The sequence below is a fragment of the Lampetra fluviatilis genome, chromosome 39 (assembly GCF_964198595.1).
Source record: "Lampetra fluviatilis chromosome 39, kcLamFluv1.1, whole genome shotgun sequence".
NCBI lineage: Eukaryota > Metazoa > Chordata > Hyperoartia > Petromyzontiformes > Petromyzontidae > Lampetra > Lampetra fluviatilis.
Genome location: NC_136313.1, coordinates 4,297,919 through 4,310,479, shown reverse-complemented (window position 1 = coordinate 4,310,479; position 12,561 = coordinate 4,297,919). Strand labels below are relative to the sequence as shown.

Below are 12,561 nucleotides of genomic sequence, written 5' to 3'. Positions count from 1 at the left end.
CATTGTCATCAGCTATTGTCTATCCTCACTGAACAAACCCTCCCTGAAATCCCACATGTTTATGCAATTACTGCACATGCGCTGATCTCATCACCGCAAAGGGTCCTCCTCCCCTTATCAATGAGCCATCATCCCTTCTTGCCATGGCCTGCTCAAGCCCATTTTCTGGCTACGTCGGGCACATGTCTACTATAATGTGCTGTCAATTTTTAAAAAGAATGATTTGTACAGCTGTTTTAAAAATGAGCTCCTTTTGAAGATTTCAATATTAATTAAATATATCATGTGCATAACTTTCAGAAATTATCATTCTTGTAACTTTTATTTTAATCAACAGCATTAAGTAAACTCCAAGCTGAAAAATGATTCTGTATAGAATTGTATAATTGAATCTTGCACGTAATTATTCAGAACGCATTTACACTTGGATTTTAACACTTTGAAATGTTCTTGCAGATGCCACGCTTGCCACTCTGCCACTACTCAACGTAAACACTACCTTCCTCGCGATAAACAAGGTCTACACCAATGCCATGAATGACACCACCTCGCCTGAATACCTTGACCTCAGCAATCGGATCAACCAAGAGGTAAAGGCGCACCCACAAACAAGCTTGCGCTAAAACACACTCCAGTGCTTTTTCTTTGGACGCGCAGTGTGCTTTGTTGCCCGCAGAACAGTAGGCCTTTTTGGGCCATTGTAAAATATCCATAATTCCCGCACGGTAAATGTGACTATATCGCCCCAGATATATTCACTTGCTCACAAACAAAAATATTGCAGTGGCCTTTTTTTAAGATTCTGCATGGGCTTGCCCCCAGCAACCTTTCCTCTCCCTTGCTCTACTCTGACGCACATTCCGCCAATATAATCAAGGTCTTCGCTGAACAAATTTACTTGTCAACATTCCCCCGATGGAAGGACTCTACCTTGAGCCATTTTGTACTCTGTGACCTTCCCCAGTTCAAGTCCATTCCTTGAGACTTTCCTCATCTGCACATGACTGTCGCTGTCTATTGCAGCATCTTCATCCTAATGTCTACCACCACAACATCGTCTCCATTCTCCTTTCTGCCTTGTAGCTTTTCAACTCCTCTTCCTCTGGTCTGTTAAAAAATACCTCAACCTTCTAGGTGCGTGTGTGTGTCCTCTATATATTTTGTCAAATACAAAATTATATTGTAAATAATGACGACGATGACTAAAATGCACCCCATCTCGTTTTGTTGTGAACGTCAATCCCTTTCCCAACAGGTGCAGAGTATGTTCAGCAGTTATTCGGTGCAACCAGTGTCGGTGATGACAACCTTCTCGTGAGTTTTATATTCTTTGACTAAAACGTAAATTTTAGTGAAAGAGAAAAAAAACTAAATGCTGTTTAAAGTATTTTACTTATGTGTGAGTGTTTATAGATTAAGAGAGAAATTAACAAATCCATTTAAACATAAGAGTTGCTGGAGCCATCGTTCTGAAATGTGAAACGGATTTCTCCTGCAGGAACGTTTCCGGTGTGGTCAGCGTGACCTCCATAGCGTCATTCAACACCACGAGCCTCATCCCACCTGTAGACGTCTTCAACCTTCTGCGCGCCAAGATTGATAACAACTCTCAGTTGGCGAGCACTGGTGTCTACGTTAAAGAGTCGTCCATAGCCATCGATGGTAAAGACTTTCATTCTCCAGTAGTAGATCACACGGGCAGTCACGCGGCTACATAGTGCCAGAATTGTTTTGCCAACGGTGTGCAAAGGCATTGTGGAGGCGATTGGACCCCCAAAAACCAAACCTAATAAAATGTATTTAGCATCTCCAAGCTGCTGTAGATATCATGTAGATGCACAAGGATAACGCTCAACCTCGCGTATCTGCAGGATCTTGCTTTAATTGAATTCAGCAAACTCTTGCTCCAAAGCAGATGTCATAATGATTTGTGTCTTCCCGTGTCTCTTCTCCAGGTACCAAGCCCTACAATGTTGTCCCATTGGCGATGAATATCAACACCCCGTTCAATGCCGCTCTGGCCGACCGATCCAGCGCCGACTACAGCGCCCTGAACAGCAAATATGCAGGAGAGGTTGGTCGCTCGCTCCATAGTGCACCCCTAAAATTGATTGGTATAGTTAATAAAATTTGCCAAGTTATTGGCATGCTGCTGCAGTGTAATGGTGTGAGCATACTGGATTTGTAATCTCGGCATGGCAGTTGATATAACGGGTAAGTTTCCAAAATCCCCACGCCTGTCGTCCACCGAAAAATATAAATGCCAGTTGATCAGCAGGTGATTTGTATTGTGGAGTAAAGTGTGGGTATCCCCCACCTTCTTTTCCACGCTGTTCATAGGTCTTGAGAGTAGGCCAAATGCACTCTCGACTGAATCTGAGGAGCAATTTTGTCTTTGGGCCAACAGTGGTGTGAGGTCGGAAAATGAATGCTATGTCAATTATAAGATAACTAATTTATCAAATAATACATTTGCTGCCATTTATCAAGCTGCTGCGAGATAAAGGCCTCCATACACGTTATTGGTCATGGAGGTTGTTTGGCCATACTTCACCATGCTGGTCAATGCAGAAGGTGGTGAGATGAGGTTCATTTATTGCTCGTCACCAATTATGACACTGCTGCAGAGTGTGACCATGAGTTGTCTTTTTCATTGTCTTGTTTCAGTTGAAAAATATTCTGCAATCAAAGTATGGACCCAACGTGCTCTTACTGGACACAACATTCAGGTAGGTTCCTGTTGTCAATGCTACCAATGTAAATAATGTGAGCGGGTAGATGTTATTACAGCATAGGAATATGGTATCGTATACCTTTTAATCATGTACGGAGGTGTGAGCAGAACACAGGAAAGCTAAATACATCCAAGTAGTTTGGGGGGGGGGGGACTCGGCCCCTTTGCTTGGGCTCTGCCCATTTTCTCACTTCTCCTAATCAATTCCAAGTTCTTGGTAAGGCCTTTCCCTTCTATATATGGCGTGGGAACTATAACGGATGCATGACAAAGCAGATACTCATTCCGTTTTAGGGTTTATATTGATCGTGTAGCTGTTTTTTAAATCAAATCTTATACTTTTGATATATTTTTTTGAATTATGCTTGTAAACAAGGATTGTTGATTTATGCATAATCACAGTTGGGTTCATGGCATGAGACCATAGACAAAACCAGTAAAAGATGGTAGAAACCTAGATGTTAAAAAATATATAACATCTTTGAATAGTTCATGATGAAGAGGGCTAATCATTAATGCCTACTTTAAATGAAATGTGGGAAAAAAAAATTTGTCCCAAATTATAAAGTTGCTGCTTTTTTTTGTTTCTCCAGTGACAGCCCACCGGGGGTGCTGTCTTCGACTGATGTGATCTTCAGTTCAGACACCATCGTGAACAATACAGAACTTCGTTCCCTCATTGAAAACGCCACCACCTTCCCAGAACAGACCTTTGGAGGGTCTGGTCTCACAGTGGATGTAACGACGCTCTCTGTTGCCGGTGAGCAGCTATGCTTTTCATAGTTGTTGTTTTCTTCCTCTTCACAATTTTATTTACGAGTTGCTGCCATAGTGTTTGATTTGTTGACTTGCGATCCAGAGGCCACCGGTTTGAATTTCTGGTGCGAAAGTTAAAATAATTGACACGTTTTTTTGAAACCTGCCCCCAATCTGCCGCTGTTCACCCAGCAATATGATTGGATGTTCCACAGTTCATCGCACAGTGCGCAAACTGCTTCTCCTTAAATAAGAGTACATTTAAGTCTTAACACTGGGGTGAACGTGCATCCTTGTAATTTGTTGCCTGCACCACTGCTGGTGAGAAGGGATTTCATGAGAGGCCTTTTATAAGAAAAGGGTATTTTTGGCCTACTCTTCCACAATGGCCAGACCTTTGTAAAAGGTGAATACGCACACTTGACCCAGCTCGTCGACTAACTGGGGTTTTTGCCTTAACTGCCCTGTCAGATGATGAAATCGAACTGGTGGTCTCTGGATTACAAATCCCAGTGTGCGAACAATTGCACCACAGTAGCATTCCTTCACCACTGTTCCCTTTTTTAAATCCATTGATACTCAGTAAATGCTGCATATAAATATATATAATGTAAAATGCTGAGACCATAATTAATTTACATTTTAAAGACAAGCATTTTGTATGTGTACGGATTTCCACCAACCTTTCCCTAACACGTGCTGTTTTTATTCCCTTGCTGTTTTCAGGCAACCCATCCAACTATATCACACAGTTTATTACACTCCGCATCCTTAACAGGGATTTCACTTCCGACCTAACCAACGTCAACAGCGATGCCTACAAAAACCTCGCCAAAGACGTTTGGAAAGGGGTGAGCAGATTCAAAAATGCATACTGGTACTTTTTTTCTTTCAAATAATAACAGGCCTTCAGAAATGCCTTGCCAAGATTTAAGTGTCGGGGAGGTGTCCTGCATTGGAAAACGATGAATACTTTTCTTAAACCTCCCCAGCAGTACAACTCCACAGTTGGTTGCTTGTAGTGGGGCAAAGTGCGAGTATCCAAACCTCGTCTAAGAGGTCTGGCCAGAGTGGAAGAGTAGGCTAAAATTCATTCAAAAGGGGGGTCATAGTTTCTACTAGTTGAAAGTCTGCCTGTAGTGGTAAGCAAAGCAGTTAAAAATCGGAGGCAAATATTTCCTCCAAGCATCAGGATGTTGATACTCTGTATTGTAGAGGAAACTACAGTAATGTAATGAGCCTGGAAGGTTTATGATAGTTTAAAATAGTAAGTACCCTGTACTCGATTTGTGTAATTTTTGTTAACCAATCGGATCTTTGTGAAGCCCTTGGTACTAAAACACTGGTATTCAACCTTAAGCAGCCATCTCAAACGTAGGCGATGGGAGTAGTTGGAAGCCACAAACTGCTATTGAACCTAATGGCGGGACCCCGGGGTTCCATAAGCCCCCGGCTCTCGCATAAACTGCGTTGCAACATAATTTTAGGTCCGTTGAAGGCGTACGATACGGCAATCCATTCCTCGCGACAAGCTCTACATGATGCACTAATCAAAGTTTTGTTCATGACTACGGCAATTTTGGTAACGACGGGTGCTTGGTGAAGAACGATAGGATTGGTTTCTGGTGGGTCGCGGCGTTTGTGTGCGCGATGGGACGGAGTCGCCAAAAATACATTGATTAATTACGCCTTTTACTTCCGTTTATTCGGGGCCCCAGGGTCCTGCCATGAGATTCAATTGCTGACCCATCCGTTCTTGATGTTTTGCAGATTAATGATGTGCTGAAACCAAAGCACAACAACCTGCAGTACATCCTCATCAAAAAATTCAGGTATGTTGAAATAACCTATTAGACCCTTGGAGGAGGGGCACAACCATAACATTTATTTACGGCACATGTCCCATTCGCTGGAGACTGATGTGAATGGATGTGAAAAGACCAGGTTTTTAAACAGCGGTTGCATTATCCATGAACAGGCGACCTGTGGTTTACAATGTAAGACGAATCCTTTTCCAAACAACTGGTTAAAATAAATCAAACAAAGGCTACTAAATGGACAGTACAATGTTATGCCTTCATTGAGATTAGTTCTGCATTTTAAATTTCTACAAGGGGGTGCCACGGTGGCGAGATGCCAACTACTTTGCCTTGTAAACAGGAAGTTGTGGGTTCGATGCCAACCCTGACACCTATATATTTTGAGTTTGCATGTTCTCCCTGTTGTGACGTAGATTTTTTTTCCAGGGGCCTCCGTAATTTTTCCCATCCACATTTTAGAAGCATCTAATTAGATTATTTGGCTGCTATTAATTTCCACATGATTAGCCACTTATTTGAGCTATCATTTGTGGCCAGGTCGCTTTTGAAAAAACCTATATAGTTCAGTGGGCCTTGCCTGGTAAAATTAAAAAAACATTTGAGTTATTTTTTAAGAGTGCACTTCACCAATGGATGCCGAGCACAACGTTAATAAATTGCAATATGGTCATCTCCATAAGTGATGTACACAGTGGACAAAGGGCACAATGGTTAGCCACTTGCAATGGGACCCGAGTTTTTCTCATCCACGGATGGCATCCGTGACGAAGTGGCATATCAACCGTTCTTGGGGCCTCACCTTTATAAAATCAACTTGCGCAAATATGTTTAAGCAACCTCCATGTCACATGTCTTACCAATTAACTGGCCACACCCAGCATAGCATTTGATGTACTTTATATTTCAATGCATGTTCACATCAGCTTAGGACTTGGCCCTTAGCCACTGGGGATATGTAACGTACTGTGTACTGAATCTCCTGAAGCAAAGAGGCTGCCGTTCTTGATTTTTCACGCTCGTGTGTTCCCTGTTGCAGGCCTGGCTCCGTGATAGTCGAGTCAACAGCTGCGTATGCAAACACGGCACCCGACGCAACGATTGCTCTGTCCGAGCTGACCTCCAACACATTTTTGCCTGGTGGTATCCTGCAGCTCGACCCTGCAGCAAGCAGCGTGGATGGCGTTGCACGTGAGTCCTCGCCGAGCCCCATCTCTCGCTACCCCCCCCCCCCCCCCCCCCGGTCCAGGCCCCTTCTTTATGAAGGTTGCTGGGCCTTCACCGCGTATGGGTGCATCCGTCTTTTCATTTCACGGCCTCTTCCTCTGTTACCTTCAACTGACGTTGCCAAGGCTTTACTGGAATTCCCGGTTTTTACTTTTCTCAAGTTTTTAGTTTGCAGGTTTGAGCCGAGCCACCCAGTGACTTTGCACATGAAAATACCCTTCCCGTTTAAAAAAAAATATCTGGACCTTGTTCAAATTCCAGGTCTGAGTATGAATCGAGGTCGGACTTTCATGTGACAAACATTACTTTAATTTGTGAAGCGGATACGTTTCTGCCATCCTACTTTGGGACTAGAAGTCAATTGTAGGGCTTTTGGAGAGCCTACGATATCAGCTTCTGATATCAATCTCCTAAATTGATAGCACAGTTGAGATTCTAAATTTAGAAATGGCAAACAAAATGTAAGTGCATATAATGAATTGCATGACACAAAACAAACGGTAACAATGAGCAGGGTTTTTTTCCGAGTCAAGTGTAACTTGAAAGAGATGCTTGTGCGTGCATTATTCGAGTTAAAGCTGGCGGAGAGGTAAACACAGTGCTTGGCATGCTGCTCTACGAGCCTGGTGGACCCACCTTCAATTCGCAGCCACGCCTAACATCATTGGAAAGTGATATCGGATCCAGGCCTCCCCTTCTCTGCCCTATTCTTCACCAACATTCACTGATCAGTGTTAAGTGTTAGCAACAAGAAAAGCTGCACAGAACCACCCACATGGTGTGTCGAGCATGGTTGAAATGTTTTATGTATGTGTGCATGTGCCGTTTGTTTTTTCTTCAGCAACGGCCACCACAACGGCCACCACAACGGCCACCACAACGGCCATCTCAACGGCCACAGCCATCAGCAAGCCGTCTGCCTCCCCAACCACCGCACAGTCGTGCAACCCCCAACTCCAGCGTTGCCAGTCTGTACCGGCGTGGGGAATCGCCATCATCATCCTCGGCATCGTCGGCATTCCGGCTCTCATCCTGCTGAGCGTTCTGGTGAGAGCCACATGTTGATCCAGCACTCGATCAAATTTGCTTCAGTGAATTGGCTCACCGGCAATCTGTTGCCTCCTCCTCACATTCTCACCGACTTCCACCGAGGTTGCTGTTCCCATGGTTCGTAACTCGTTGATTTCTCCACCTACAGACTCATTTAAAGGAGATCCACATATCTTCTTGAGGCACTTTGTCCGGCAACTCCGCTCTCTGCCGCACGTGCTCTTTTCCATGCCCGCCACACATTTCATCAGTTATCTACACAAAAGCCCCATGTTTGCGTCACGCCCCCTTTTTTATATCCTCTGCCCTCCCTCTCAAACCTTCCCAAACTCCACCCCAGTTCTCTATATACACCCTGCTGCCTTTTCTCCCTTTCTCCAATCTTCTTCGGTCTCCTCCACCTCTCTCCCTCACTCCATTTTTTTCATCAATTTATCTCTTCGCATCTTTTTTTTTTATCCCCGGCACTTGCCGAGTGGCTGCCCGAGTGGCTGATTTGGGGGGCTTCTGGCTTTGCATGCTGCTGGAACAGCCCCCCACCTGGTCCACTATCCACCGACGGCTCCATTGGTCGTCCTCTCTGGCCCATTTTAGACTATAATTCGTGAGGACCGCCTCCTAAGCGTCCCTTTTACTTTATGTTCTACCACCATCACCGCAAGTCACATGCGAGCCATGGGTTCTTGCACACAGACGAGAATGTGGCCATCCAGTAGTTTTAACCCCGCCGCCCGAGTTTGAGTCCCAGCCACGGCTAATCGATGGCGGGTAATATCGATATTGGTGCGCTCTGCCTTGTTTCACCCAACCCGCACTGACCACCGTGGTGAAGTATGGTCAAACTACCCCCTCCGATGATACGGCATGGGAGAGCCTTTAATCCAGCAGTTGGATTTCCCAGGTCTACAACGGGCCAGGAAAGCAGTCGGTTCCCATGTTTTTTTTATCAAGAGAACTCCCTTCTAAGGACTTTGTCATATACCAGCTTCTGAGAGACCATAATAAGATCTCAAGAGCTTACAAAGCCAGGCATGTGTGCATGCATTCACCATGCCATTCAGACTAGACTTGGGGCTTAGTGGTTCTTGCTGATTCGTTAGCCATTACGTGTGATGTGCAAGTGCGGGACAGAACAATGAATGTGTTCTGCCATAACCTTGCAGTGACGGTGTCCTCCAGTGTTGCCGTAATCTCACAGATTTGCGAACTGCATGCATGAACTGTACACACATAATGCACTCCCAACCCATCGAGCTGTAGTTCAGCTGTGGGCGTTCGTCCCAACGTGTGCTTTATTTTTTTAGTCACGAGGTATTAGAGGAAATGAAATGTAGAAACCCGGTGTTTGTACAGAGCTCGGAGTGAACTTCAATGTTTGCTATCAATACACCAGGAGTGAGTGGCCGTTGGTCAGCTTTAAGCTTTTATGTCGGGAGTCGGGCATTAAATGATTATTGCTGCTGAGATAATAACTGTTGTTGACATGGCCTCGAATCTGATAATTGCTGAAAAAATAAGAGCCACCACTTGGTTAAGTGGGGTATAATAAATAAATGAATCCCATTCTCGATCCACAGTGGATGAAAGCAAACCCCCCCCCCCCCACCATGTTGCTCATGGAGTTGACCATACTTCACCATCCTGGTCAATGCAGTTTGATGTAGAGGGTAGGACCAGTTCTGATGTAATTTGCGACAGATTTGGAAAGTGCTTGCCAGCAGTGGCATGAGCAAGCAATTGCAGAACTGAAAACTTTACTTATTAATCTTGCGTGCTGTGCGGATTGTCCTAACTTATTACGATCTTGTGTTTTTTTTCTCAGGGTGCAAAAGGTCACCTAAAATTTCCAAAGTTGACTTCCTATGACTTCAAGCCAAACCAATTTAAATTCGGGGAAGGATATGATGTAAGTGGTTGACCACACAAGAACACATGCTCATGTGCCGTCACATCAAAATACTCTACATGCTTATGCAATAGTATAAGTCACCTGTCCAGATATGAAAAGTTGGCTATCAAAAATGCTACTACAGTCTGGCCCAGAGGGATCTGTGGTGGCTTAACACGAGGAGTGTAATCGTGCATCAATTCGTTGTCATGATATATAGTTTTACACTCTCAATACATGTATTGAAAATGTCCCTGTGTGGATCTATTTGCAATTTATGTGCAGACGTGTGAGCTACTATATTTAGGCTAATGGTGCAAACGACTGTACAAATGTGGGAGAAAAATTAAACGCTACAAATACAACTGAAAACAATACTAAAATGATTTGCCTAATAGAGTGAATTGTCACATGCCTACTAACAGAGGTGTGGACTCGAGTCATGTGACTTGGACTCGAGTTAGACTCGAGTCATGAATTTGATGACTTGCGACTCGACTTGGACTTGCATAACAATGACTTTGTCCCACCTCTGCCTACTAATAACACGGGCATTTATCCTTGGAAAAGGTTCTGAATGATATTTTTTTAAAATATGCTTAAACTAAAATATGGATGTTGTGAAATATCACTTTTTATGGATTGTTTAAATTTGCGCTAATTTTGTGCGCCCTGCTGCTCCATGCTGCTGTTTTGACAGGCTGTAGGAACGCGCTATAACTACCAAGGCGGGCCTTGAAGATAATGGGCCCCTTTTCAGACACGAGGAACCATCGCGTGTGGACAATGAATGCAATATGTATTTAAGGGGCATGTTTGTAAAAAAAAAATATCTTTTCGTTTTTAAGTTATAATGGCATCGAGCGGTGTGCAACATGAACAGCCATGAGTTGTCAGAATGAAAAGTTAGCAAAGTCTGGCTTGGACTGAATAGATGTAAATTTGAAATACAGTTAACCTTTCAAGCAAGAGGCATTTTGGAAATGGAGAAACGGTCGAGAATTATTGTAACGTTGTACTGTTCTTAATGAAGGAACTTGATTTTATTAAATTGTCACCAGGGTGTGTATGCTATTAAAAATAAGCGCTGCAGCAACTGCCCATAAACGTTTGTTTTTAATTATTGGGAATTCCACGTTGCAAAATAGTTTAATAGATATACAATGTGTGGTTTTGAAATTTTTCATCGCTTTTCAAGGTAAAGTTTTAACCAGATGATGAGGTTTTTTTTTATTTTAACTTATAACAGCTGACAATTTTAGATTGCGCAAAATGTATTTTTTGTAATGCATCCAAAAGAAATGCCATGCCAGAAAAGCATTAGCATTATTCATTGGCTGAAAAAAAAAGTTCACCTAACGTGTGGATAAAACCCAATGTGCGTTTTTAAATATTCTATAAATTGTACAACATTTCCCTTCCCCTCACATGCAGAGCAGTCGCTCTATGTAATATAGCCTCTAAAACGAAACGGCCTAAGACTTGGACGACCAAGCAACTGGAGTCCAATGAGGCATATGGATAAGTCGACAGGCACAATATTGCCAGCATCTTATTCCACCTAACGACAGACCCATTCGGTACATCTAAATCCGCTCAAGCCTCCTGTGAATCACCCGACTTCTCTGTGTGGCTACCCTTCCATTTAGAATCTCTCCCCCCTTTTCCATCCCCTGTGGAAACACACTGCTCCGTGCAACATTGAGTTCTTCTATCCTGTATGCATGTTGAGCCTCGTTTGCACCGTACGTAGCCAACCGTGCTCATCGGAGGTGTAAGGGAAGGACTACAAACTAAACACCAAGCAGTTGTAAAATAAATGCGGTTTTTTCAATCTAGATTTAAAAGTGCATAGCTCTAATGGCTTACTAATAATATAATTTCTTGGCCTATTGGTCCCATTTGAATATGTTATCCCTTCTCTTATTTCCCATGGCCTCTCTTCTCCCATTCATGTTCCTTTTTTATTTAACCATATATTACATCGCTTGGATCTACTTCCCTTTTCAGTAGTGAGCCACAGGTAAAAAGTTGCAAGTCAACCACAACCAGCTTTCACGTCACTTATGAAAAACCGGTAGCCTAAAAGAATAGTCGTGCCGCATCGACGAGCATTTAAGAAAAAGTCGAATGACAACACAGGAGAGGTGACTTGAACGAATTGCGCAAATGGATCATCTCTACCCGGTCAGGAGCCAGTAGATATTTAAATTGACATAATTGTTGAACCGTACAGCTCTTACCCTTGACATAGTGGGGGGGGGGGGAAACTTGGCAGAGCTTGCCTGTAGTCTAAACATCTGGAACCATTCGCTGTCAAGACATGCCTAACTTCCACAATGTATGCCATTTGGTGTTGAATTGTTTGGATGTGTGGTTTTTGTTGTTGCTGCCACGCCATTTGACAGAACAGCGTGGGTAAAACGCCATTTTGGGATGCCTTTTTTCTGCCTTTGGCCATTCACATTTAGATTCTCTTTCCTAAATGAATAATTGTTAATTTTAACGAGCTTCAAAAATTCAAGCAACCGATGTTAATCTCTTCATGTTCAATTATGTATTAATATAAGAATATTATAGTGTGCAGTATTAAAATAATTGTGGGTAATGAGAGTTGATGAAAACATTTATTTTTATATAATGGCGATCTGTGGCGACTTCTTTGGGTAGATATACTGTGGTATGTATAAACATGTTTTAAAACTCATGCATTTTTTTATTGGTGTATTTCACAATGGTATCAATACATTGTTATAACTGATATTTAAATTGCTTAGTTCAACTTATTAAATGTACCTGAAGTGTTTTGGGATGAAAGCATGTATGGATTGAGACGAAAACAATACTTCTGTGTATACTGCATTGTACAAATAAAGATATTTTTAATTGTCGGTCGTTTCATTGTGTTTTTTATTATTCTAATTCTTGAAAACTATACATTTTTTATTCGCAGCCACTATACATTGTTATAGCTGGATAAAGGCCTCCCCCACTGCCCGTCATGCTATCTGTTTTGATCATACTTCACCATCCTGGTCAGTGAATGCATGTAAAGGGAGGCCCATGACTGATTTGGATCTCACACTACT

At 42.9% G+C, this 12,561-nt stretch overlaps 1 protein-coding gene across 1 annotated transcript in view; it reads left to right on the top strand.

The window, feature by feature from the left end:
* LOC144945903 (uncharacterized) overlaps positions 1-12,327 on the top strand; it is a gene marked incomplete at its 5' end in the record, with an annotated part of 56,270 nt that extends 43,943 nt beyond the window's left edge. The window contains 12 exons of the mRNA XM_078874535.1: positions 457-590; positions 1,256-1,314; positions 1,499-1,662; positions 1,956-2,074; positions 2,668-2,729; positions 3,328-3,494; positions 4,217-4,341; positions 5,261-5,322; positions 6,347-6,498; positions 7,376-7,581; positions 9,407-9,490; positions 10,173-12,327. Of these exons, the coding sequence (XP_078730661.1) occupies positions 457-590; positions 1,256-1,314; positions 1,499-1,662; positions 1,956-2,074; positions 2,668-2,729; positions 3,328-3,494; positions 4,217-4,341; positions 5,261-5,322; positions 6,347-6,498; positions 7,376-7,581; positions 9,407-9,490; positions 10,173-10,211 (1,373 nt within the window). The remainder of the gene's footprint in view (positions 1-456; positions 591-1,255; positions 1,315-1,498; positions 1,663-1,955; positions 2,075-2,667; positions 2,730-3,327; positions 3,495-4,216; positions 4,342-5,260; positions 5,323-6,346; positions 6,499-7,375; positions 7,582-9,406; positions 9,491-10,172) is intronic.
* Between the last annotated feature and the right edge of the window lie 234 nt (positions 12,328-12,561).